Source organism: Podarcis muralis, chromosome 9 (genome assembly GCF_964188315.1).
Source record: "Podarcis muralis chromosome 9, rPodMur119.hap1.1, whole genome shotgun sequence".
NCBI lineage: Eukaryota > Metazoa > Chordata > Lepidosauria > Squamata > Lacertidae > Podarcis > Podarcis muralis.
In genome coordinates this window covers 50,886,905-50,914,676 of record NC_135663.1, presented here as the reverse complement: position 1 = coordinate 50,914,676, position 27,772 = coordinate 50,886,905, and the positions used below count along the sequence as shown (strand labels likewise).

Genomic DNA, 27,772 nt, shown 5'->3' with positions numbered 1-27,772 from the left:
AAGCGCCACTAGAGCTAACACTGAGAACTAGGTTTTTGTTGCTTCAATGCAACATTTATTTCTATAGTCAGAGCACGGTACCAGAATGCAGCCCACAGCATCCTGCTACACTACATCAGAATGCAAAGTCCACCGTGTTATAGCAGTTATCCTGTAACTTTTTAAGTCTGGCAATTCCAGTTACTGCTGCTGTACCTTTAAACTCTGGAATCAAACCAGCAAAATGAGAGCAAGCAGTGTGAGGTCCAGCCCTTCAGAGCAGCTTCAGATGCCTCATTGAGAGTTACTGCACAGGGACAGGCGGTGCTGACAGGGCTCTGCCAAAGCTCCTCTCCACCCGGCAACATGGCAAAGCACATGGCCCCCTTTCTCCTGCTTGTCCTCACCCTGGCAAGCTCATCCCTTGCAAGTCGAAAAAAGCTCCTGCTGTTCTTGATTGATGGGCTTCGCCACGATTATATCAGCGATGAAGCGCTGGAATCCTTGCCTGGCTTCAGAGAGATTGTGAACAGGGGGGTGAAAGTGGATTACCTGACACCAGACTTCCCCAGTCTTTCCTATCCAAACTATTACACACTGATGACTGGTGAGTACATTCTTTGACTTTCTCACTACAGGGCTCTTAACAGCAGGCAGCCTTAATTGTTGCAGATTGCATAAAGTCAGTAGTTTCCTGTAACACTGTGGGGATGAATACAGACTAAATTTTTAAATGAGGATTCATCCTCGCTGAAGATTAAAAGGAATGACTGCAGGTCAGTCTGAACTACATATATAAAAAAAATTAATTTGTCAAGTTTTTGTTCCACTTTATTCTCAAGAAAGAAACTTTCCCCCCACAAATATAATCTTGTCAAACAGTTAGACCTTGTTGGCTCATCTGAAAAGCAAACAGTACAATCAGATTTTTTTATAAAAAATAAAAATAAATTTTGACTATTAACTGTAGTTGTGATGACTCAATAGTAAACCACTTAACTTCTCGCCTCAGGGAATATCAGGCATTAGCAAAAGTATTAAATGATTCTAGGATACAGAATACTATTCTCAGCTGGTGCATCTTCCCTCACTGGAATACAGTATTAGATTGTGCTGAGTGTTCTTCCCCACATTTCTGAATAACTGGTTAAGATATAATTTAACAATTACTGAAAACAGACCTTCATTTATTTGAGGGCGTGTAAACACATTTAATCGTTTTATGGATCATTTCACTATATTAAGCAAAATTTGCATCAATTCTAACTAAAACTGAAAATATTGTGGCAGGACAGGACGGGGTTGTTGTCCCCATCATTACAGTATTTTCTTTCTATTTTTGTTCGTTGCTTGTCACAGTTGAGAATGTAGATGCTTCCACAGCAGATTTATATAGTAAATAATGTCAGGTATGTAAACTTGGAGAGCATCTAAGGTGCTCTCCAAGTTTTCATATTTTGCAATAAACCTTTCTTTTCATCCTAGATAAACTGCAATTTATATCCTTCTCTAGCGTACTTCTAATATTTCTCAGTCTGAGTACTTCTGCCAGCGTCAACACACGTGACCCTGGCATAATAAAAACCCTTGTGAGTAAAACCGGCATAATGTCATGGTTTGTGACTTCGTGCTTGTGGTGCGGTAGGTACATTGTTTCCTGCGTTACAATTAGCTCTATGATCAGCAGATAACTACTTACCCGGCTAGCCACTGAAATGTCTTACTCCGAAGAAGCCCCACTCACTTCCAGAGGACCCCCTCAGAAGCAGAAGGTTGTGGACTGGAACTTCTGCGGTGTTTCCAAAGTTCACTTTGCTTCCCATTCCGGTTACGCAGCAGGAATGTGAGAGAAAGAAAGAGAATATAAACAAGGGGCAGCTGGTCCAAAAACTGTGCAAGGATCCTGGAATTAAAAAAGCAAAGCACAAGTTTTGTATGATCAAAGCACTGCACTTGAATTAGAGAGAGGATCTGCAACAGTTTAAGTGTTATTCAAATACATACAGCATTCTGAACCCCCTGGATAACTAAGGCTGTAATCTTGAACACACTTCTGTGTAAACCTGCATAGGCCTGCTCTGCATGTTGAGAAGCGTCCATAGCTCAGCAGTAGAACATCTGCTTTCAATCCCTGGCATCTCCAGATAGGGCTGAAACCCTGGACAGCTGCTGCCAGTCAGTGTAGACAAAACAGGGCGAGATGGACCAATGGGCCAGACTCAGAATAAGGCAGTTTCCAGTGCAAATCACCCCTGCCATGCAATGATGGGAAGAAGATGCTGGGAGGTCGGGCAGCTGGAAGAAAGCACTCTTAGCCACTGAGGACACCTGTTCTTCCAGAGACAGCGATAGATCTAGGAGTACTCTCAAACTATATACCTGCTCCTTCAGGGAGAGGACAACTTGATCAAGAACAGGCAACTTGCCAGTTCCCCAAACTTGGGAGCAACTTGCCCACAGGGCTTCTGTCTTACCAGGATTCAGCTTCAGTTGACTGGCCTTTTTCCAGCCCCTTAATAATTCCAGACATTGGTCAAATTGGACTTGTTATCACCTCAGAGATGTGAGGAATAGAGAAGGAGGGCGGAGTGTCATCAGCATACTGCTTACACACCTTGCTCCATATTACCAATTGGAATGGTCATCTTTTCTACCCAGTCACATCTGGTTTATCAGGTTACTCTAGGAGTAGGATCTGGGAATGAACCCATCACTACACAGGAGTGGCTGCTAGATGAGAGTGAACCAACAGACACTCCTTATTTATTTAGTTACTGTCACACTACAAAAATGCAGTAAACTTCCTTGTGCCATACTTGAAGAACAAGGGCTATGATTCTCACAGTGCACTACTTACCATACTAGAGGATTTTGATTGGGCAGGAAAATCACAATAAACACACCTAGGCTGCATTTCTTCAATAAATAATTTTTGCAAAGAGGATACTGGTTCTGGTGTTGCTCCTGTGAGTGCTCCAGCAAGATGGCATACCACATGGCTGTTGGTTGGCAAGGGAAAATAGGTACATAAAAAGAGAATTTCCTAGATGCCAGGATCCAGATCTGGGGCAGGTACTCTTTGGTGAAAGAACCCCAGCAGAGATTTTAAAAATCACAAAATATGCAGCAAAGTAAAACATGGAAATATAGGCTGTTAGACATTTAAAAGACACCCTCTAAGTTTCTTCCAGAGTTTCCTACTTCCCCTAGCACAGAAAAGGACCAAATATTTGGTAAGTTAAAAACAGTTTACTTACAAACTTTTCCAAGGTCAGATTCATGTGCTTTTCCATGCAGCATTCAGGAAACAGGCAAAAAAACTTAGGTTAGTTCCAAAGTGGTGAAAATTCCAAAATTATTAGGTACCTGAAGACAAGGATTGCATGTAGAAAAGGTGATGGGGAGTGACCTAGCTAAGTCTGGAAATGTAGCTCAATAAAGGCATAACTAACACTAAAATGCTTTTATCAGGAGTGGGTGCCAAGGTGAAATTTTGGTGTTCCTAGTTATCCAGAAGAGCCAATCCCTTAGTTGACACACTTACTCAAGGTCAAAGCAGAGCTCAGTTTTGGAAAACAATTATGGTAATAGTCTAAAACAGTTTGACACACTGCTTTCCAGAGTTGATTATCACCCAATTGCAGGAAAACACTCAGTAGGCACAGTGGCAATTCTTTTAATATATTTTAACTGAGAAAGGTCCATTCTTGCCTTAATTGTCGGCCACCCAGATTCTGTACGAAGAAGGATCTTTCAGGAAAACCACAACTGGTACATGTTTGTTTTGATTATAGCCCCAAGTCTGTACTCATTAGTGAAACACTCCGGTAAATGCCAGGCAAAGACTCCTGCTGTCCCAGACCTGTTAATTTTTGTGGTAGTTAAGTACTGCTTTAGCTCTGTGCATTTTTATTCTTCTGCTATGTGTTTTTAATTTGTTAATGCTATGGAGTTGTAAACCTCTACTGTTTAGTTTTTAAAATTGTGTAGTTCAGCCTTCCTCAAGCACTCTAGCTACTTTGGACTACAGTTCTCATTAACCCCAGCCATCAAGGGTTATCACATCAGCATAGGCTTGTTCTGTTTGCTGTGGGTTTTTTGGATTTTTCTTGCTCTTGTAATACAATATAAAAACAAGAGTAAATAAAAAGTAAGTTGCCTACTGTGTTATCGGGCAGTCTGTAAACAAACAAATAGGGATGCAGGTTCCCTGAATCATAAATATTCACAGGTGTGCAAACATAATTTGCAAATATAGAAACATTTCTTAATTCTATATTCCAGCCCTCTACCTTTACAGCCCATTGCTGTTAAAATTCCCCCCACCCCACTGCACTGCCAGAGAAGATTATCATCTCCAGTAAGGGAGCAGCAAATGAACAGTTTTGAGCGGGGCAAGCATCCAGAGACCCGACGTGCTATACAGAAAGTAATATGGAAGTACTTTCCCCTGTTTTCTATAAGGGGGTCAATAGCTCTTTAACCTACGCTGCATTACATCTGGGCTGACTGATGCTAGAAGACGGGAACTCCCTGGCATGTGAAGCTTGTCAGAGGCAATGAAGTGTAATCAGGAAGGTTACAGCAGCAGGAAGATGCGTGAAAAAGTACTTTTCTAAGAGCAAGGAGAGACTGTTGGTGCTGAAGTTAGATAGGGAATGTGGTGATGGGATGCTCCAGTGGGATTCTTCCCCCCCCCCGATGGTTTAGAACAGGGGTCAGCAACCTTTTTCAGCCGTGGGCCGGTCCACCGTCCCTCAGACCATGTGGGGGGCCAGACTATATTTTGAAAAAAATATATGAATGAATTCCTATGCCCCATAAATAACCCAGAGATGCATTTTAAATAAAAGCACACATTCTACTCATGTAAACACACACTGATTCCTAGACCGTCCATGGGCCGGATTGAGAAGGCAATTGGGCCACATCCAGCCATTAGGTTGCCTACCCCTGGTTTAGAAAGTTGTTGTGAAATTTTTGGTCAATTGTAGAAAGACATGGCAACTGTTGACAGAAGGTCAGATCAACTGCAGCAAGCTGATTCCTACATATTTGAGGTCTTATTCCCATATAGAACATAACAAAGTATGATAACTGTTAAGCTGTGGGTGAACATATCAGACGACACAGCGATTCTTCAAGCAGCTCTTGTTTATTCGCAGGCCAGGACAGAACTGAACTGAAGGGTTCAGCCAGCCTGCTTATATAGAGCTCCACTAGAACGCAACAGTAACCATTTTCCGTAACTATCCAATCACTGAACGTCACTTTCGATCCCTTATTTGCATATGTGGACCTGAGTGAAAACTATCTACAGTATCCCCCTGCTGGCCCAGGGTGAGAGCTTCAGTACATAACAATAACAAATGCTAAAAAGTAAAAGGGATAATCCAGAACGGAGTGGTGATTACACCACTCATTTCAACATACTGTACTTACTGTACTACAAATCACACAGCTAGCTTCTGTGATCACTTCCATGAACCTCACAAGTACTCCTGAAAACACAAAAATTTTCATAGAGAGATGGGGAAGGCTTAGGGAAATTCTTATCGTCTCAGCCCTCCAACTGTGTTTCCTTGTTTAAAACATTTTTTTATTATCACCTGCAATAAAATACTGCATTTATTATAAGGATAATGATAGTGACCCATCTTACAGGGATGTGAAATGCTCTGAAAAGAAAAGAAAAATATCAAGTATTGTTATTATATGGTTTTAATCAGCTACAATGCCTCCTCTGTGTCTACGAAAACAGTGATCCACAACAATGGGTAGTTAAATACAGCAAGGGAGGTTATGAATAGCCAGTTATTACTGTTAACAATGTTTTGCATAGCAATTTATTGCACAGTAATTTTTGCCTACCTAAATCTTCAAGAATACATCTGTTACGACCTAAAAAGAGTCCAGTTAATACTTAATTATGAAAGAAACTGGGGGGAAGAGAATATTATCATTTGTTCGCTATCTGGTGACAAATCTATTACATGGGACTGGCCTTGAAAACTGTTCAGATATTACAGCTTTCTGGCAGATTCAGCCCTACCATTAGGATGGGTGAGGAAGCCACCTCAGGCAGTTGATTTTGGGTATCCTGAAGGGCAGAAAATAGTTATTTATTTTTTATATTACTTCTGGGGTCAGGTAGAAGCACTTATGGGATTTTGTTGTTGTTGTTGTTTTGCCTTAGGTGGGAAAATTATTTGACAAGTCTTTGATGCTGTGCATCTCAACTTGTTTGTGATCACCTGCAGTATTTCAGACAGCAAACTGTCTTGGGTCAACCTTGCATAATCTTTCTTTCCTTTCCAGCATTTGCCAGTTTGCACCCAAGCTTGGCAGAAGGTGCTGGTATTTATTTAGAAAGCTGTTAGGGCTTACCTATAAAGGCTTAAACAATCAGGTGACAAACACTATGCCACATGTAAAGCCCCACAACAGATGAATCATCCCTGCTTTGCAACTGACAGAAATTTGTCGAGATAGAGGTGAGGCTTATGGAGTAATGACTTCTCCACGTAGATGTAGAACATTCAGCTATGTAATATCTTTGTTAAATGGAACAAAATTATTGAAAACATTCCTGTTCCGTTCCATCATGTTTGGGAGAAATACGTGATGCCTGCTACTACTCCCCCTGCCCAAATCATAATTGGGTTTTATATTTACATTTTACTGCTTGGATTCTAGTTTCATTCTGCGGTATGATTTTTAAGATAACTTACATTTCCATAGGTGCTCTGTAGCAGCAAGAGATCTGAGGTCTTAAATGTCAAAGGATTGCTCATACATGGGAAGAAAAGCATTGGCATTGGTTTCAATCCAATTTACTTTTTCTAAATAGGGTTCAGTGCCATTATTATTATTTTTAATCTGCATGTTACACACTCATCCCTTGAATAAGTTTGCCATTATTCTTATAATGTTTCCATTGCACAAGAAGGAGCAGTAGAGAACAGGTGCTTGCTTAGGTGACCCTTAAAATAAAAACAGTAAAAGGTGGGCAGCCCATCTTCATCATTAGGGGAGGGGCAAGACTGACAGCTCGTTCCATTTGAGCACACTGACATGTACATCTGCCCCACAATCTGCAAGCGAAGAACTCATGAAATTTCTCTTTGCATCTTCTTCTTCATACTAAGTCAATACAGCTTCAACTTTCCTCTCCCTATTTTGCATTATATCAAATGCCAATCTAGGTGGTTTATGACAATAGAACTTGATGACGTTTTACCAGTAATTTCATTCATCCATACTAGGGAGGGAGCATGAGTTCTGCAGCTCTTCTGGGGGTGCGCAATAATATATACTTTTCTTCAAAACTGCATCTTTACATTCATTACTTATTTGCAAGATTTGAGCTGGAGTAATTCATTATCTAGTGCCCTCTAAGTCTAAGAGAGAGAAGTGAGACTTTATATTGCTTCCACGGGGACTTGAAATGGGTATGGGGGTGTTATGACTGCTAAACGTAACTGAGAAGTGAGGATATAAAGCAATCCTCTCACCTTCTAGGTCGCCACTGCAATGTCCATCAAATGACTGGGAACTACATGTGGGATGCAAGTACAAACATGTCTTTTGATATCGGCGTGAATCAAGAGAGCCTGCTGCCTCTTTGGTGGAATGGATCAGAGCCCTTGTGGGTCACTATGATGAAAGCCAAGAGGAAAGTCTTCATGTACTATTGGCCTGGTGAGTGTTGCTGAATTCTGCACTTCTTAAAATTGCTGACTAACATTACATGTTCTACTTTTTAGCTGCTCTAAATGCAACCTCGAGATCGATCGCTCTGGCTCTGACCCAATGCACAGCAACCAGAAGACTCTGTTTAAAAAGCTTAAATACCATCAACCAGCAAGGAAAGTCAAGCAGATGGGAACTGCAACTGGTTCCACTTATTGCTTTCTCTTCTAGCATAGTAAGACTAAGAATGGAATAAGAACCCTTCTGAATTAGTCCAAAACCCCATCTAAACCAGTATCCTATATCGTACATTGTCAGACTAAGGGAACCTGGGTATCTATGGGAGGCACGCAAGCAGGACAAATGGCCCTCAGCCATCTCTCACTGTTGTTCCACGGTAACCGGTACTCAGAGGCAAAGTGCCTCCGATTCTGGGGGTAGTATACTGCAGGGTACACACTTCTGCACACGAGGAAGCCTTTAAGTGGATGGCAACACCTATTCTTAGCTATCTATATATTGTTATAGGCTGGTGGGGGGCAGCCATTTATGAATGGTAGGATTTTGATTATTTGGGATATGAAGGGAAAACAACAGCTGTGGATGAATTCCTGGGCTAGCCTAGGCAGAAAACAATCTGGCCTACCTAGGGCCATTAAGAAACAATACAGGGCCACTGAGGGCCATTGGCAATGCAAGGTAACTGCCCTTCCCACCTGCCCTGAGGCTACCAGGGTAACTGGGGATGATGGCACAGGAATATTTTGGGCCTTTGGCTCAAGGTTTGGGATAGCTGAGAAAAGGCAGAATGATCTTGGCTGGCTGGCTGCAGGCAAGCTGGAAGATATGAATTAGACTGCACTGTAGTGGGGAGCGAGCCCCTCTCGAGATGACCATGCTGCAATATCTGGACTCCCACCATCTAAATTCAGGTGTAAATATGTGAATAAATAGTATTTCTTAAAGTTACAACAGCCTCCGCCACATCTTCAATTCCCCAAAGCAGCACAGACCCTGGTTGAGGGCCAAGACACCTGGAATCCTGTGCACAACTGGGCAGGGATTGGAGTGGTGCTACCACAACCAGGACACCAATACTGTGGGGTATTGGATGTCATATGAGAAAGATGCACAGGAGTATCTTCACCTTGACTGCAATTTGCAAATTGTTTAATCTAGAAAATACATTTGTGCTATTTTTTCTAGAAAAAGAGGTGCCAGAACTCACCAACTAACACCTCCCTTGTTTTCTTAGAATAGCAATGGCGTCTGCCTGAGAGATGCCAGAACTGAACTCCTGTGAGTTCCCTCTGAAAAAAAGACCTGCATATGTCAGCTGCTTAGTGTAGCTGCCTTGAGAACCATGTTAGCACTTATCTACAGTCACCAACAGATGTTCTATCATATTAAATGGATCCTAACATTTGAGCTGCAAACTTTTGATATTAATCTCACCAAAATAGTATTCGGTTAATTCGGTTCATTAGGCAAAAAGCACATTTATTTCAATGAATATTTTCTAATACATTTTCCAATAAGAGCAGTATGTTGATCAACATTGTCAATGTATCAGGCCATGCCTCTTATGTATCTGGAATGCCAACATGCAAATATATGCAAAGTTCAACAATTCCCTTTTTCCATTAAAAATTGGCATCCATAACCCAGAGGTTCATGGGCACCCCAGGATACACTGGTGTATTTCCTAGTCAGTCACTAGTTTTGCTAAACCCACAAACCACTTTCGCTTTGGAAACCCACAAACCACTTTCGCTTTTGAATGTGGAACTATTGACAAAACTCTTGAGATATAGTCACTGGATATTATGCTTTATTTCTACAAATGGAGTCCCACGTTAATATTGCTTTTGTAATGGCAATAGTTTACTGTTGCTCCTTATGTGTGTGTGCACTTTGATATATGTGCAGGACTCTGTTTGTTTATGCACAGAGAATGCCAATGAGGCAGCTGAACTACTCATTCATGTTCTATGCTAATTCATCTCATCTTACCACGTATGCATTTAGTCACGTCTCCCCTCGTACAATACTGCATAAGACCATTCAACAGAGAGGGCAGTGTCTCAGCAACAGACAGATACAATAATAATAATAGTAATAATGACAATACAAGTTGGCATTTGCTCAATTCTGACAGGCAGAGAAACAAGCCAAGCCATTCTTCCTTTCTTAAATAGGAAACCTGATGAACAGCTAAACTATCACAGCCCGTTAAGCCTTGCACAAAAATTGCTATTGCTGTCAGATGTTCTTCAAATCCATCCAAAGGGAATCTCATCTTATGATAATTCCCAAATGATTGTTTGACAATGTCAGCCTGTCCAGTTTTTATAAATACTTGTACAGCATAATAAAGAATTAAAGTCATTCGATAAATTTTAAAACATGAATCATTTCATAATCAGAAAACAGATTCTCAACTAAGTTTTAAAACTGTAGAAACTATTAATTACTGGAGGATTTTGTCTTCAAAAGTTAAATTGCACTCAATTAATGTGTCTTTTTCAATGGTTAGACACCCTCAAGTTAGGCAGCAACATTTTAAATTATTCCCTGATTAAAACAATTAGGACAAAATAAGCATTAACATTTTAAATACTACAGAATGCTTAATTAAAATCTCCTGTATTTGAAAGCCACCCAAAACAAGGCATAAATATCTAAGGCATCTAAAAATGCTAAAAACTAAAAAATGGTTGAGTCTCAAGAGGAAGGAAACTCCACAGTTACAGTGGAGCCACTTAGAACATAGCTGTACCTGACTTTGCAACGTACACAAGAAAATACTATCGTTTGCTCTTAAAGATGACAGTTCCATGGAACTAATGCTACAACCTGGGAACACTTCCTTGCCCATGCTTGGCCCAGAATGGACCATGGATGAGCACAGCAGGAGTTGGGAAGAAGACTGTATTGTGCCAGGTGTGCATCATGGTTCTGAACCATTGGAACCCCTCACCTGCAGTCTAAAGTCATACAGTCTAGACAGAATATTTGTTAAACTTGAACAACTATATGCCTCGGAGCACATGGTATTTCAGAATACGTGACATAACTAACATCAGTGCATCAACACTTTTGTGGATCATTGATACTGTTGTGAAAGAACCATGCAAATAAATTGACTGCTTTTGAGCACCCGATTATTATTGATAAAATGTTACAATCCCCTCATCTTTTTCAAAACTTGATTTAAGGTCATGTCAAATAACATTTTGAAGTGACTATGCAGCTGCTCAGTTTGTTTATAAGAATATGGACGTGTTTACTTCAACTAAAGTTGAATGACCATGTCACTAGTGAATTTTAAAAATCTAAAGTACAAAACCACAAATTCCATTCCTTTTACCCCTCTCCTTCTGATCAAGACATTTCCCAGACCATTTGCAGCAATCTGGAAACCTTTAAAAGAGTTGTGTTATGACATTCGGCATACAACTGCTAAACCAATGTTTAGATATACAATTGGAAAACGATAGAGGTTCAAGTCTCTGTGTCAAACATATAAAGATGCAGAATACTATACATAAGAAAGTGAAATGAAATAGAAGTTTTTTAAGGCTTAAACAGGACCTTACTATATACCGTATTTTTTGCTCTATAAGACTCATTTTTTCCCTCCTAAAAAGTCAGGGGAAATGTGTGTGCGTCTTATGGAGCGAATGCAGGCTGCACAGCTATCCCAGAAGCCAGAACAGCAAGAGGGATTGCTGCTTTCACTGCATAGTGATCCCTCTTGCTGATCTGGCTTCTGAGATTCAGAATTACCCCCCTTGTTTTCCTCCTCCAAAAACTAGGTGCGTCTTGTGGTCTGGTGCGTCTTATAGAGCGAAAAATACGGTAATATGATACCTACTACTACTACTACTATAATAATACAAAATAGTGCAACTGGGGTAGTTAAATGGTCTAAATACCAAAAAAGATATAGGCAGAGCAATCAGACAGGCTGCAGACGGACAAAAGCCTTTGCAGTTAGTTGTACTAAGCGAAGGGAATAGCCCTTTGTGTAGGCTCTCATCCCCTCTGTTGACTGGTTTTGGAGATTTTTGTACAGTTTCAGAAGCTGCAGAACCTGCCTGATTGGAGATGATGATGGTGGGACAAAAATGTGTGCATGCTCAATGGAGAATAATGACTGTGTACCTGTACTATGATTTATAAAAATTGGTCTTCAGCCTTAGAGCCCACCAAGCTATGCTTTACAAAATCATGTTTTTGCTCACCGTTTCTACCTGCTGGCATGGAGGAAATACACAATGCCATAGAAAGAAGGCCCATGTTCAGGTGGGCTTTAACGTTTAGGAAAATGTGCTTTATGAAGCTCTCTATAGGTCAGACGGACATAGTAAAATGCAGCAAAAAAAAGGGGGGGACCTGAAAGCGGAAAAAGAACAATAATAGAAACCCAAGAGCACAAACAATTACTTAAGGAGCAGAAAATGCTACGAGGACCATCAACACCTGGCCTCTTAGGGCAGCTGCTGAGAACTAGTAGTTACTAGATAACACATAAATTTTGAAAGCATGTAATTCATTACTTATATAGAGGGCATCTGACATTCCTCAGTTCTAGTTACAGGTAGGTAGCCGTGTTGGTCTGCCATAGTCAAAACAAAATAAAAATAAAATTAAAAAACATCCTTCCAGGAGCACCTTAGAGACCAACTAAGTTTGTCATTGGTATGAGCTTTCGTGTGCATGCACACTTCTTCAGATTCCTCAGTGTAAGACTTCCCACATTATTTGTTTTCTCCAATGCCACCACCATTTTCCCTCATTCCTCCTTTTGTTTGACTCTCCTGGGACTATTCAAGGAAATACATGTTACAGAACTATGATTTCAGGGTGTCTGGGTTATGAAGAACTAAATTGCTTGTGTTTTTTGTTGCTAAGCAGAGCAGCTATAAATATTAATACTAAAACACGGTTCTCCTGTGTTCAGAGCTCATGTTCCCCCCTTTAGGAGTTGCCACAAGCTTCTAGGACTCAAAACAGTGCATTTTTTCTGGGAAAGGTTTGAGGTGACGGAAAGTTAATTGGTGTAAAATGCTTTCATAAGATCCTGTGGGGAAAGAGATTCAACATTTCAGTTCCAGAAAGAGGTTTTGCACATCTAAATACAAAATATTTGGTAAAAGTGTTTTTGAAATCTAGACTATTGCTGTTCTTAATTTATTGTAATATGGAGCAGTGTAACTGATTAGTCCTATACAAACAAAACTGATTTTTGAATAAAATTAAGAGTTTTTATTTGAAAAAAATGGGTTGAATTTTAAAATAGTTTAATTCTAACAAGCAGCTAACCAAAATGGCTGCAAATCCTTCAGATTCCAGTTCTGAATGTTCAAAATTAGCCCTTTTCTTTTGGGAACATACCAGGAATATACAGAATTCATGTCTAAGGTCAACATTTTTTATTTTCAGATTTTGAATTTCAAGACGGATGTTTACGGGGTGCCCTGGATATTTTAGGGGAGTGCAGGGGGAGGAGAGAAAGAGGAAGTCCTGGTGCAAAAGCAGAACTTTACTGGTGCAGGCTTGTATATCTCAAGTTAAGAGTTCCTTTCAATATATCCATTCCTATCTAAATATTGATGACATTATTTAAATTCGTAATTCAAAATTCGGAAGCTGAATTAAACTAATTAAACACTTTGCTTTAGGGTGTGAAGTTGAAATCCTTGGAATTCGACCTACCTACTGCCTACCATATTATAGTGTTCCAACAGATGGCAATTTCTCCAATGCTGTATATAGTGCTATTGAGCTTCTGAGGTAAAGTAATCAAATGTTTTATTTATTTCTCTAATCTGAGGAGTAAAACCTTCCTCCCCATAAGAGTAGCAGCATGATATGATAACAAAGGTAATTCATTTTGGTTTTCTGCATTATGGGAGATGCGAGAAAGGACCCTTAATTGAGATAATGCAGGGAGGGGGTGGCAGATGAGGGGGGGAAATATGGCAAAGACCAACAACGTTTCCCTCAGTTCCCTCTTTGTTTTCATCTCCAGTTAAATTTGACACACAGACACACACAGATGGGGAAAGAGGAAGAAGTCAATAATGGTTATGAATGTAGCACTTTCCAAATGAAGATTTGTACTTATTTATACAACTGTCTTCCCAATGTACAGTATTCTGAAGATTAGTTCGGCATGCTAAAAGCCACTGAAAGCATCAACACAAACTGGCATTTGACCATAACAACTGGTTGTGTGAACTTTACCATTAGTTCCGAAGCTGCTCCACTTGGAACGGCCTGTTTACTTGTTGACTATATCTATAAACTGTCTTTTGGACAAAACATTTAGGGTATAAAAAAATGGCTTACAATATAAGAAACAATGGTCCAATGGGGGGAGGAAGAGGCAAATTAGCAAATTCAGGAATGTAGAGGAATTAAAAAGCATGGCCTGCGCCTTTTCTGTCTGCAACACTTAGCTGCACATGGCATGAAAAAATCCAGGTCTTAGTGTTGATTCTGAAAGATGCTTCAAAATAGTAGCATACTATACTTGTTTTACACCTAACTCTTTTGTGGTGTTGCCACTCTAGAAGGGGCAGAGCGGATATGGCAGCAGTGTATTATGAACGGATTGATGTAGAAGGTCATCACTACGGTCCCTCATCTATTCAGAGGAAGAATGCCTTAAAAGCAGTGGATAACGTATTGCAAAATATGACAAAGCTTATCAAGGTTAGTGTTATTTAGAGGCTACAGGGTCCGTTAATTGCCCCACAGTCCTTTTCTTATCTTTGTTAAACATTCTTTGTAACTATGCATCAAAGGTTTCATCACACCTTGTATATACATCTACACATCGTTTGAAATGGTAACACACATTGTACATGTTCCAGATGTGAGTCATAGGTAAAGGTAAAGGAAAAGGGACCCCATGACCGACTCTGGGGTTGTGCTGCTCATCTCACTTTATTAGCCGAGGGAGCCGGCGTACAGCTTCCGGGTCATGTGGCCAGCATGACTAAGCCACTTCTGGTGAACCAGAGCATCGCACGGAAACGCCGTTTACCTTCCCGCCAGAGCAGTACCTATTTATCTGCTTGCACTTTGACGTGCTTTCGAACTGCTAGGTTGGCAGGAGCAGGGACCGAGCAATGCGAGCTCACCCCATTACGGGGATTCGAACTGCTGACCTTCTGATTGGCAAGTCCTAGGCTCTGTGGTTTAACCCACAGTGCCACCCGTGTCCCTGTGAGTCATAGGTACTTGTGATCAAATAAATGCACATAACTGCTTCAGATGCAACAGAGTACACTTGCTGTACTCTTAGCAAGTGAAGTGGCCATTGCTGGACGTGATGTCATAAAATGCATAAACACTGCTACTGCTTACATATAAGGAAATAAAGGGAATAGTATATGCTGTGCTTGCAATGGTTCCCAAATGGCTGGCTCCAGATAGTGAAGAAAACCAATTTCGTCAGAGCTCCAAGGTAAGCTGAGGGCCCACCACCACCACAGCAAAGTCAGAATGCCAATGTATGCACGGAGTACCCAATAAATTCGGTGAGAAAGTGAGAGGATTGTCAGTTTGTATGCTCACCTCTTCAAAGTTAAAAGGGACAACTAAGTGCCTGTCTTCAGGGCCCTTAAATTACCCAAGTCCCCAGGCTCAGTATCAGGCACCTTCAATTGTAACATCTACAACACTTCCTCAGCCACCAACCCCATTTAAGCCAAATCGTGCTTTCCAACTAGCCACTAAAGGAGTCATCATAAAAAGGAAAGGGGGAAGAATCTATTTGCCCACTCCCCTGCCATTTGAGCACTGAGCAGAACTGGGAGAAGCCTCTGTCTGAAGTCTTGAATGTGAAACATTGGGGTGACTGGGTACATAGATTCGCATGTTCCCTCAAAGAATGATTAAATCTACCATATTAAAATAGAAAATCAGTGGGCAAGGATTGCTCTTTTTCGCTTTCTTGGCATCCACTGACATTTTGCAGCTATGTAATAAATGTAGTCTCCTGCCAACCTAGCAGTTTGAAAGCACGTCAAAGTGCAAGTAGATAAATAGGTACCACTCCGGCGGGAAGGTAAACGGCATTTCCATGTGCTGCTCTGGTTCGCCAGAAGTGGCTTAGTCATGCTAGCCACATGACCCGGAAGCTGTACACCAGCCCCCTCGGCCAATAAAGCAAGATGAGCGCCGCAACCCCAGAGTCGATCACAACTGGACCTAATGGTCAGGGGTCCCTTTACCTTTACCTTAATAAATGTAGTAGATGCATTTAGCACGCATAACAGATTGATTCACGTCATCCAGATTACAGCATACAATAAGGTAAAGGTAAAGGTACCCCTGCCCGTACGGGCCAGTCTTGACAGACTCTGGGGTTGTGTGCCCATCTCACTCAAGAGGCCGGGGGCCAGCGCTGTCTGGAAACACTTCTAGGTCACGTGGCCAGCGTGACAAAGCTGCATCTGGCAAGCCAGCGCAGCACACGGAACGCCGTTTACCTTCCCGCCAGTAAGCGATCCCTATTTATCTACTTGCACCTGGGGGTGCTTTCGAACTGCTAGGTTGGCAGGCGCTGGGACCGAGCAACGGGAGCGCACCTCGCCGCGGGGATTCGAACCGCCAACCTTTCGATCGGCAAGCCCTAGGCGCTGAGGCTTTTACCCACAGCGCCACCCGCGTCCCCTACAGCATACAATAAGCATGAGCTAGTAAGATAAAACTGCAGCCTGCCTGCTCATAAGTGTGGGAAGGTGGAAGCAATTTTAATTGATTCTGCAATAACTGCAAGGTTATTCTCTTGATCTTTAAAAGCCTTTCATAGCTTGCAACTACACACAGAGTATCCATCTGAACATTAAAACCACCAGCACTCCAATATTTCAAGACCTACACATATAAAATAGTGCTCAAGAGGTTAGAATGAGTGCAAGTAGCAAAAGGGTTTTATGGTGTTGTTCCTGCTACTCCTCATTTTATGCTAGTCCATAGACTACTCGATTTAGCTTGGCAAGACATGGTTATATTTTAAAGAAACTATAAAGAATCAGAGAAAGTTAGTCTGCAAACCAAGAGGGTAGTAACTTAGTTGTGACTAACAGCAGAAGCAGATGTTAATCTCTCTTTGTGCTACTTCTGAGGGAATATTTATTGTGCAGCCACAGGGAACCCACCAAAACCAGCCTCCCTCTGGCAAATGATCCCTGCTCTGGTAGGAATGTGTAGTCGCAGAAGTATTCACTCAGAGAGGCGTGCCTTGCGCCATCATTACATGTCTTTAAGCACCAGACAAAAGCATTCCTCTTTACGCAAGCCTTTAGCCATTATCTATGGCCTGTTAAAGCTGGGTGAGGGGATGACTGCTATTATGATCATTTTATTATTATGCTGCCTGTTATGCTTTTTATTATGTTTTTATTATTGATGCTCTGTAAAATATGTTCTTAATGATGTACACTACCCTGGGATCTTTTGATAAAGGGCAGTATATAAATTGAATTAATGATGATGGTGGTGGTTTGGAACATCAAATTGTAAATCTCTACCGCTTCCAGCCATTGGCACCAAGAATGAGGGCTGGGCGTGCAGAGACTTAGGTCATTTCCACATTATCTGTTTATTATACTTGCACCTTGATTTGTTTGTGGAAAGTTTTCAGGGAGGCTAGACAGTGTTGGCTATTTATTGAATTCTGAATTGTTTGCAGGGAGGCTGTATGATGCTGTATCAAACAATTCAGTCCATTTCTCCATCATTTTCCTTATCCCCCAAAGCCCAAGCTTTTTGTGGGAAGTGAGTTGACTGTGCAAGACTGCCACACCAACTTTAACTGCGCAACCTGAATTTGCCAGTATAGGAATGAATCCCACCCAAAAAACAGCACATCTGGAAGGGCCCTTACAATCAATGGTTGCATCCCCATCACAGTGTATAGCGTGTATATTCCATCTCTAACTAGACCCGTTTATTTCAACTTAAGTGCAATTTTCTCTGAATCAAGACTAGAATATTATTTGATATCAGCCCCTTTTAAGCTTGGAATGGTGAAGAGATTATTCCCCCATGGTACATTTTCTTCTATCAATGATGGCACGGCAGGAAAGGTGAATCTGCTTACCGAACTGAAAATGGGAAGTGCATTGTGTATTTTTCCCAAGCTGCAATCACAGTCTTTACTATCTTGACAGGACAAGGGCCTGCAGAATGACCTGAATGTCATTCTTTTCTCGGATCATGGGATGACTGACATTTACTGGATGGAAAAAGTGATCGAGCTGAGAAATTGTATCAACATGAGCGATGTTATACAAGTAAAGGACCGAGGTCCTGTTGTAAGCCTGTGGCCAGCCAAGGAGAAGCAGTCCGAGGCAAGGGACCTTTTCTCTTTCTTTACCCACTTTGTGCTAATCAGGGTTTTTCCCCTGCTTTCCTGTACCACTTAACACCCAGTTCTACTGCTTGGCCTCCACACTCTGGCGTTACTTGAGCATTGACAGGAAAGAACCTGGTCCATTACTACTACTATTACTACTACTGTCGTACCTCGGCTCCCGAACACCTTGGAAGTGGAACGTTCTGCCTCCTGAATGATTGAAAACCAGAAGTGAGTGTTCTGGTTTTCGAACTTTCTTTTGAAAGCCGAACATCGGATGGCTCTTCCGCAGCTTCTGATTGGCTGAAGGAGCTTCCTGCAGCCAATCAGAAGCCGCGCTTTGGTTTCCGAATGTTTCGGAAATTGAACGGATTCCGTTCGACTTCAGAGGTACGACTGTATTATTAATTTATTTTATTTATTAAATCTGCATACCGCCCTATACCCATAGGTCTCAGGGCCGCTCACAAGATAAAAATCACAAAATAAAAACCCAAAATAAATAATCAAATAAATAAAACAAACAAAAGAACAAAACAAAAACAGCCCAATAACCCCCTGAAGGTCTACTGAAGGTGAAGAACCTAGACTAGGAAGAATTACACGTCGTCTGCTAGCGTCCTACAGTCATGCATCATAGCCTTAAGGCAGGCTTCCTCAACCTCGGCCCTCCAAATGTTTTTGGTCTACAACTCCCATGATCCCTAGCTAGCAGGACCAGTGGTCAGGGATGCTGGGAATTGTAGTCTCAAAACATCTGGAGGGCCGAGGTTGAGGAAGCCTGACCTAAGGCAATGCTGCTGTAGTGCCCTTAAACAGTGTTTCCCAACCTTGGGCCTCCAGCTGTTTTTGGACTACAACTCCCATCATCCCTAGCTAGCAAGACCAGTGGTCAGGGATGATGGGAATTGTAGTTCAAAAAGAGCTGGAGGCCCAAGGTTGGGAAACACTGCCTTAACAAACTGGGCTCAGCCTAAGAGATTGGTCCATCCTTTATGCGTCATCATGACCTCTGAATCACCTTCCCATCAATAGGTCAGATTTTATCAGCAGGGTCTACATGTCACTTTAAACTACAATTGAGCTTAACTATGGCATAAAGGCTGGTGCATGGAACGAAAAGTGGCCACTTGGCTCCTTCCTGTGCCTTCTGCTGCCATAATGCTACCAACCAAGCCATAGTTTGGCCAAGTAACGTGTACAAAAATGCACACACTATAGTAAAGTGTGCACAAAAACCCATATATTCATGAAAATAACATACAAAAATGCATTACATTAGGGAAATAGGATTTGCAAAATTATGTGTGCGGTATTAGGCAAAATTCACTGATAATTTTTTGTAGTAGTAAATTGATGTGGGAATGTGGAGAACTGAAGAAAAATTAGAACTTGAGAAACCAAGTTCACCAGTCACCACTTCCAAGTAAATGTGCACAGGACTGCAACCTTAATGCGTTTCAAAATACCTAGCTTTGTGACTGGCTGAGCTAGGAATGCAAATACATTATTTACTTCTGAGCAAGATGGGGTGCAGAAGTCCAATTTTCCCTCCTTTAATTATATCCAAGCTCAATATTTTAAAAGGAATATTTTTCATGGGATTTTCTGCACAAGTTAGTAAGCCCACAGTGTTCCCATAATAGTTCTTTTTAAAAGACCATATATCTTAGGGCAGTGTGATCATCCATGCCAGCAATTATGATGTGCATTGAGGCTTCATAGCTTTTCTTTCTTTGCAGGTATACAACAAACTGAAAAATGTGCCACATATGACAGTTTACAGGAAAGAGGATATCCCTGCTCGATTTTATTATAAAGAAGGGAAATTTGTCTCTCCTTTGACACTTGTCGCTGAAGAAGGATGGTTCATAGTGGAGGTAAATCATCTGTGTCAGGGCTATACAAGTTGTGACCCATCAAACAGAAGACAGGCATGAATAGTGGCCTGTCTGATGCTTCATAAGTCCTCTGTTTTTTGTTTTTGTTTTTTGCTCTATAGCAAAACCAGGAAGTTTAATAAGTCCCTTGTGGGCCACCATACATGGCTGATATGCTCTATTTCGCTTGTTGGGTCATAGGTTGTACTGACAGTTTGTATGAGTCGTTTTAAACTAAGGCTGTTTTTCAATATAACCGTATTTGGAAGAAAATTAACGTTAACATATACATATACTGTTTGAAAAGCTGAAATCACATTTTCATTTCAGGAATATAAGGAGATATTTACATCTATTTTAATTAACTGGTTTATTCTAAAATTCATGGGGTCACGAAGAGTCGGACACAACTAAACGACTAAACAACATAATTCTAAAATTATTTTCACAATATCTAGTTCAGGGTGGATTAGCATTTTACATTAAATATTTTCTCTCTCTAAATGTTAGAAACTTTGCTGATACTGGAGTAAGTATGTCTCTTCCTACTCTTAATTTTTTATTGTTTCTAGCTTTTGAGAATAGCTTTCCACTATACCTGTTGTTCCTGAACCACTTTCATTATTAACAGAACAGAATTTAAAAAATGGCTTATTATATAGCGAATAATTGATTTTTAATTTCCTCCCTATCAAAGGGACTGTAAAATGGCTGCCAAACCTATCAAATATTATATTTGATATATTTTTAAGGTGTTATTGTTGAAAATGTCTCAGCAACTCAAAATGTTTTCTTCTTCTTCTTAACTGCTCCATCTCACATCATTTTGAAAAGGCTTAAGCAGAACACAGATGTCAGAAATGTCTTTGTCAGGTTATTCATCTGCACCATTTTGCATACAATCAGATCTCATTTTTAAGCTTCCTATCATATATAACACCTACAGGTGTAATGATTTTCTTGGCTTGAGAAAACCTTCAATTCTACATCTGGTCCTAAATTATAGCCCAGTGGTTAAATTCACTTTGATTTCTTGGGTAACACTCAAACTGTGGATAGCACATAGTGGTGGAAGATTTCTTGGGGTGGGGAGAGGGTGTCGTAGTCTTGTTGCTGAGCAACTATGTGCAGAGCTCAGTGGAGTGGGAAGACAGCCAACCAGAAGAGTCTCTGAGGTGTACTTGCCTGGAAGGAGAGTCAGCATCCAAAGTCAGGTCCAGTCCTAGGGTCAAGCAAACAGCAATCCGTGTGACCAGACAGTCCAGGGGTCAGGGAATCTGATGATCAGGGGTTCAAGACAAGCAGCAAGCAGCAAGGTTGGGCCAGGAACTGCAAGTGTTGCTACCAGCACCTGACTGCTGCTGGAAGCTTTGTTTAAGAAAGCTAACACCAGCTGGTTCTCATCAGTGCCTCCTCTTCTGTGTCGTTGAAGGCTGATCAGCTGCAGGTGGAGTCTCTCCACCTTCAGGCTGCTGTTCAGCAGGCAAAGCTGACTCCTGGCCCATAACAGAGGGACTGACAGTCTTCCAGATGTGGGAAACATGGTATAGTTGAATGCAATTTTGCAGCTCACAGGAGGAACAATAGTGTGCAAAATGAAAGTAAAATTTTAAATCTTTTTAGTAAAAGTGTGTGATGATGCGTGTGCCTACTTTAACAGATTATCTGCATATCATCCGCAATTTTGGACCTTACTAATACATATATACACACATATATATATTTTAAAATTACAAAATATTAAAATAGTGAGCAATGGCTCGATCCAAAGAATGATGCCCTTCCAATTTATAGCTTCAGTGAATTTGAGCTAGTAACACAATAAACCGATGCTGGAATCCCTTTTGATTTTTATCTGCTTCTATTTATGATGAGAATCCTTGCCTGTCAGCACTGTAGTCATTAAAAAAATAAAAACCTTTAAAAACTCAGGAGCCCCTTGAGTATCCATACATTTCTCTGTATTTAATAGTCAGCAGATGTACTAGATAATTGAACAATTCTAGCTGACAAATTAAATCTGTTTCCTTTTCTCTATCTATTTTTACTGACAGCACTCAGAGTGAGCAAAGAGGGGCGGATTGGCTCCCCCTTCTAACTCCAGAGCCCCTTTACACCGCTGCTCTGTTTAATTCATTTCCAGGCTGTCAGTGGTCTGCACAACGTCTACCACGTTTGTGAGCATTAACCTATGGCCTGCCAAGTCTTACCTAATTTGTAAAATAGTCTTATGCCAGCATGACATAACTTGTTAAACCTTTCAAAATTTGCTAGACATTGCTGTTGGCTCATCTAGCAGCGTATCAAAACTAATAAATCAAAAGTGCCCTGCTCAGGTCCACATATGAAGAAAATGCCTATCAGTGCCTTTTGAGAATGAAGTCTAAAAGCACAGCAACTTTCAGTACATAAAATCAAACATATTGAATGTATGGGATAATACATTCAAATGTATTATAGTTTTTCTTATTAAACTAATATGTCACCACAGTAGTTCAGCTAAGGTGGAAGTAAAAAAACAGGGCCAGATTTATCAGAATGACATTGGAAAATGGGGACTGTGTTAGTGAAGCATACATTCCTGTAAAAGAAGGATCAAAGCCAGCTCTTCTCAAAACCATTGCTTGCTGCAGCTGTTGTGGCTGAAGTGATAAACCACAGTTTATTGTTTAAAGGTGAATGTGCAGTGTGCTGGTGCACAGGGCTAAAATTGGGCCACTTTTCTCTTTCCCATTTCTGCTCCAGTATTTGGCTTAGCATTATGTCCAAACTTGGGCTCATAGGTTGTATCTCTCCAAAAAAAACCATAAGTTATAATCAAAGTTTGTTCTTGGCTTTACTGGCACAGTAGTGTTTTGTTTGGTGGAAGACAAACAATGGCTTAATTGTGGTTTAAAAGATGCAGAATACAGAACAGAACTCTATCGTATGAGGGTTTATGGGGTAGCTGGAAGAGATACCAAGGCCTTTTCTTAAATTTCCTTGATGCTTACTCACAAATATCTCCTTGATAGACGAGTCATCCTGAATTGTTTTCGCAATCATGGATGTAGCTTGGAAGGATGTCTGAGTTTTCTTCCTGCTCTTTGAAAAGATGAGGGCAGTCACTTCATGAAACACTACTGACCTGTTTGTGTTACTATAATACTGTGTAATGGTATTTAATCTATATCAACTAAATAACCAGTTAGACCCATTTACACAGGGCTCTCATCTAGGATGCCCTTCATATTTTTGATTTTACCAACCCTATGTCTATGGAGGACTAAACTGCAGTGCAAAATTAAAACTAGCATGGCAATCCTATACAGTGTGCACACTTATCTAGGGCAAGTCTCACTGAACGTGGGACTTACTTCTGAGTGGGCATGCACAGGATTGTGCTTCAGTCATTTAATGAGTAGGTTCTGTATTTGTAGCGCTGTATGACCTTTTGTCAAAGCAATTAAATGCAATTACTTAATTTAATGATTCCATTCTTTAGATCCATTCATCTGGATGATCACCTTTACTTGGAAGGAAGTTTAATTCATTCACAGTGGAACTTCTTCTCAATAACTATGTTCAGGACTGAAGCCCAAGATGTGTAACACACTCATGTTAAACAGAATTTCTTTCCCCTACAGAGCAAAGAAAAGCTTCCATTCTGGGAGAATGGAACGGGGAAAAGAGATGCCTGGCAGAATGGATGGCATGGCTATGATAATGAACTGATGGATATGAAAGGATTCTTCCTTGCATATGGGCCAGGTAGGTCAACTGGAGAAGTAGATAATCACCCTATTCCTTCCTTGCTTGCAACAGATGCAGTTTTTGGTGCTCTCTGTTGAGTGTATGTGGACACGAGTTAATTGTGCAGATTCAGTCTTTCTGCTACAAGTGCGGAGAACCTGTGGCCCTCCAGATGTTGCTGGACTCCAACTCCCATGAACCTCAGCAAGCATGGTCAATGGCCAAAGACCATGGGAGTTGCAGTTTAGCAAGTGTCTAGAGGGACTAAGGTTCCTCACACTGTGCAAATGAAGCAGAAACAAGAGTTACTCTACTTCCAACTTCTTCTATGCCTTGTTTTAAACTGCTTGGGAAAACAGCATATAACTTGCCTTACCAGCATATTTCCAGCGACTTTGTTAAAATATATTGTCCTAGCCATTATGAACGACATAAGGGAGCACAACTAATAAAATGTCTTTCTGTTTAGAGAGCACAGAATGAGAAAGTGTAAATCTTGCATAATATGGAATCTTATTTAAATCCTAATCCTAAATCTGTCACGAGCCAGAGCAACATACGCAGTATTTTTTTATAAAAATATTTATATAAAAAAAAACCACAGTGGTTTCCAACAATATGAAATCCTAAAAAGTTAAAAGCAAGTTAAAAACCAAAAGAATTAAAAACAAGCATCAGTATACCATTGTGGGGGGCGTGTACTCTTTATTGCCTGCAAAGGCCTGGTGGAATAGAAAGGTTTAAAAGTTGGCACAGAAGGTGCCTGCTGAATCTCTATTGGCAGGGTCTTCCACAAGACTGGGCTGATGACACTAACGGCTCAGTTTCTCAATGCTGTAAAATTATTTCCTTTCCCCGCCCTCCAAAATAGGGCAATATTTATTTTGTTTAATATTACAATACACAGACATTGCAGTTAAAAGTAAACCTGTTAAGTACGGTAGGTCTGTGTAAGCCGCCACTCAAGGATATATATTATAGTTAAAGGCAATTTTCTTTTGAAAGCTTTGATAATTGTGCTGGGTTGAGAGGTTGCCAGTAGTCTGAGATTTCATCAGCTACATTGGATGTTCTTGAGTAATATTGGCAGAAGGAAACATTTAGCTGTGCCCCCCTGTGTTTATCAAAAGTCTGGCTTGTCGTGAACTGTTTTTGTTCTTGGAGTTGCAAATTTTGGACCCCTCTGCCTACAGTCAAGGCTCTGTGTACTTTTTATTGTGTTAAAAGAATAATAATCCATCATTCAAACCTTACGGAGAAATTATCTCTCTCCACTCACAGTAAACAAGGAGCAATTTTTCAAACATTTCACCTTGATCCAATCCTTAAACTATTCATGTTACTTGTCTGTTATCAGAGGAGTATCTTTATTTGTGAAAGCATTGAAAACCAGCTTTTGTTGGAGAAATAAGTTCTTTCTACTGAACTCAGCAAAAGTATTCCAAGCAGTACTTTTTGATTTCCTGGAACCAGAGCAATTCAAAATTATTCAAGGCTAAGATGAAGTCTCACGCTCTATTCTTTGTCTGTTAAGCATATTCAGTCCAAAGTACATCCAAAGTCAACTCCCCCTCACAGAATGGGGTGGGCAAGGTTCATAATTTCCTCAACTGGTATAAAAAAAGGCTATATCACCAGCAACATATTCAACTGCCTTTGATTTAACCATTGTGAAAAACCACATCCTATAATTATAATTGGGAGGACTGAGTTGGTTCTTTATTATCAAGTAGGACCCAAACACAAAATGGTAAAAAACATGTGGGCGTGCATTTATATATATTCTTGCTATGTTATCTCAGTGTCTTACATAGGAGCATAATGCCTTATATTGATTCAGACCATTGGTCCATCTAGGTCAACAGACCCTCTCTGAGGTGTTAAGATTGGAAGTTCCTGCCAACCTAGCAGTTCGAAAGCATGCCAGTGCAAGTAGATAAATAGGTACCACTGCGGTGGGAAGGCAAACAGCATTTCTGTGCGCTCTGGCTTCCTCCCCGGTTCCCATTGTGCCAGAAGCGGTTTAGTCATGCTGGCCACATGACCCAGAAAGCTGCCTGTGGACAAACACCAGCTCCATTGGCCTGAAAGCAAGATGAGCACCACAACCCCAGTCGCCTTGGACTGGACTGAACCATCCAGGGGTTCTTTACCTACCTTAACCTTACCTTGTTGTAAGCTGAAAATGCAACTCTTTACCTAGGCCTTTGACACCTGATCGATATACGTTAGGACCCACTATATTCTCTTGATTGTCATTTGTTTTACCTAAATCATGGTGAAGGGAAGGGACCTTAATCATATTATTATCTATACTGGCTGGCAGCAGTTCTTCAGGATCTTAGGCAGTTGGCCTTCCCAGGGCCAGCCTGGTGATGCTCGGAATTGAAACTGCAAAATAGATGCTTAACAGCTGAGCTGTAACTGTTCCCCATACCTGGACATACTATGAGTGGGAAAAGTAAAACATAATGGAGCAAATATCTCAAAAGAAAATGTTAAGGTTATCAAGGATACGAACAGAGCTAATGTGGCACGACGCCCATATATGGAGAAATGGAACATACAGTCAAAATTACTTTGCAGAAATAAGCCTTAGCTGGATTCCGTCCCAAACTGATCCAGGATGGCAAGGACTGCAGCAGAGTTGTTACTGTGAAATTCATCCAAATTGGATCCTTCTGCTAGTGGTAAAGTAAACTGCGGCATAACCTGAAGTCAAGATCCAGGGATGTGATTAAAGGCAAAAGAACAGTGGGTAGCAGACAGCGCCAAACACAGAATACAAGATACCAAACTAACAACAAAATGTTGCTTAAACAATACTTTTGGAAATACCCACACCTGCTCATGGTCAGCAAGATCTAGTCATTAGGTTAGGAGGTTCTTCCCTGTTCTCTCAGATCCTCTGATATTGGATCAGAGGGCCGATTCACAACATGCACTAATAACTGTGCAGTAGTGACTGAAAGCAACTTCACATTGAGGCTGACTAATTGGTATAGTAAGCCTTCATGAGAGTACTATGGGGGAAAGTGAACATTTAAATGTGGACCATGCTTGCTAACTTTTGTTTGTGTTGCTAAAGGCTTTATGACCTCATGCGAAAGCAAGGCAAACGTTAAATTTCAGGCGATATTAATTTAGCTTGCAGCATTGCAAAGTACGCTACTGATCTAAAATGCCTCATTGTCATTTTGTTTCAGATTTCAAGTCTAACTTCAGAGCCGCGCCAATCAGATCAGTTGACATTTATAATGTCATGTGCAAGGTTGCAGGAATACAGCCATTGCCCAACAATGGGTCCTGGTCGAGAGTGCAGTGTATGTTAAAAAATGCCAGTTTGGCACCATCATTCCAGCGGAGCAGCTCTGTGCTGGCACTACTTCTGTTTGTATTGTTTGTATAACAGATCTTGTTACTCCGGTCCCAATACAATGTCAGTCAGTGTGTCCAGTCTTTTTTTTTCCACTCGTCATTTGAATAGCAGCATTAACAGAATGCTGTCTGGGGGAAGATTATACATATGCATTTCTAAATCATCAAACCCAAAGAAACATTATGTAAGTGCCTAGTTCTTGGGCATGCACTACCAATGAGGGGAAGAAGGAACATTTTCCATGGTATTTGTCTCCAGGTCCCTAACCAGCTTCTAGGTGAAACAAGCACACACTTAAGACTAAAAGGTCTACACGAAATCTATTAATTCTGGTCCTAGAAGTCTTCCTGGCTTTGCATTTATCTACATGTAGAAGGTATATGGAAAGCTCCATTTGCTGACTAGACAGCCACCCCCACTTAGGCTATCCCTTAAGCCAGGTGTGGGCAGAATTCAGGCTCAAAGGATCTACTCCACTTGTGTCCCCCACCTTTAAATCAAGATCCATCAACCTGAGCCTGGTACAAAAGACTCTGAGCTCAGCGTAGTACCAGAACAGAATTGAGTCCTTCCACAAAATAGATCCCTCCCCAGTGGGTCCCCACCCCATTTAATGCTTAATTTTTGTTACTTTTGATCAGCTAGGAACAAGAAAGCTTTGCTGATGTACCTCAAATTATCCAGAGATCTACCACTTGAGCCATAAGCCCTTCTCCATAGACACCAAGCATT

General features: G+C 40.9%; 1 protein-coding gene and 1 long non-coding RNA gene across 3 annotated transcripts in view; one reads left to right on the top strand and one right to left on the bottom strand.

Annotated features, from left to right (window-relative positions):
* LOC114604503 (uncharacterized) overlaps window positions 1-7,506 on the bottom strand; it is a 31,759-nt gene extending 24,253 nt beyond the window's left edge. For both annotated transcript variants that reach the window (XR_013394253.1, XR_013394252.1), the window contains exon 1: window positions 1,679-7,506. This is a non-coding gene — a long non-coding RNA (uncharacterized LOC114604503). The remainder of the gene's footprint in view (window positions 1-1,678) is intronic.
* On the top strand, window positions 199-27,111 carry ENPP6 (ectonucleotide pyrophosphatase/phosphodiesterase 6). The gene is made up of 8 exons (XM_028744630.2): window positions 199-586; window positions 7,501-7,680; window positions 13,359-13,470; window positions 14,253-14,394; window positions 17,865-18,044; window positions 19,792-19,929; window positions 23,556-23,679; window positions 26,868-27,111. Exons 1-8 carry the CDS (start codon window positions 346-348, stop codon window positions 27,068-27,070), a joined length of 1,320 nt encoding a protein of 439 aa, XP_028600463.2. The 5' UTR covers window positions 199-345; the 3' UTR covers window positions 27,071-27,111.
* The last annotated feature ends 661 nt before the right edge of the window (window positions 27,112-27,772 follow it).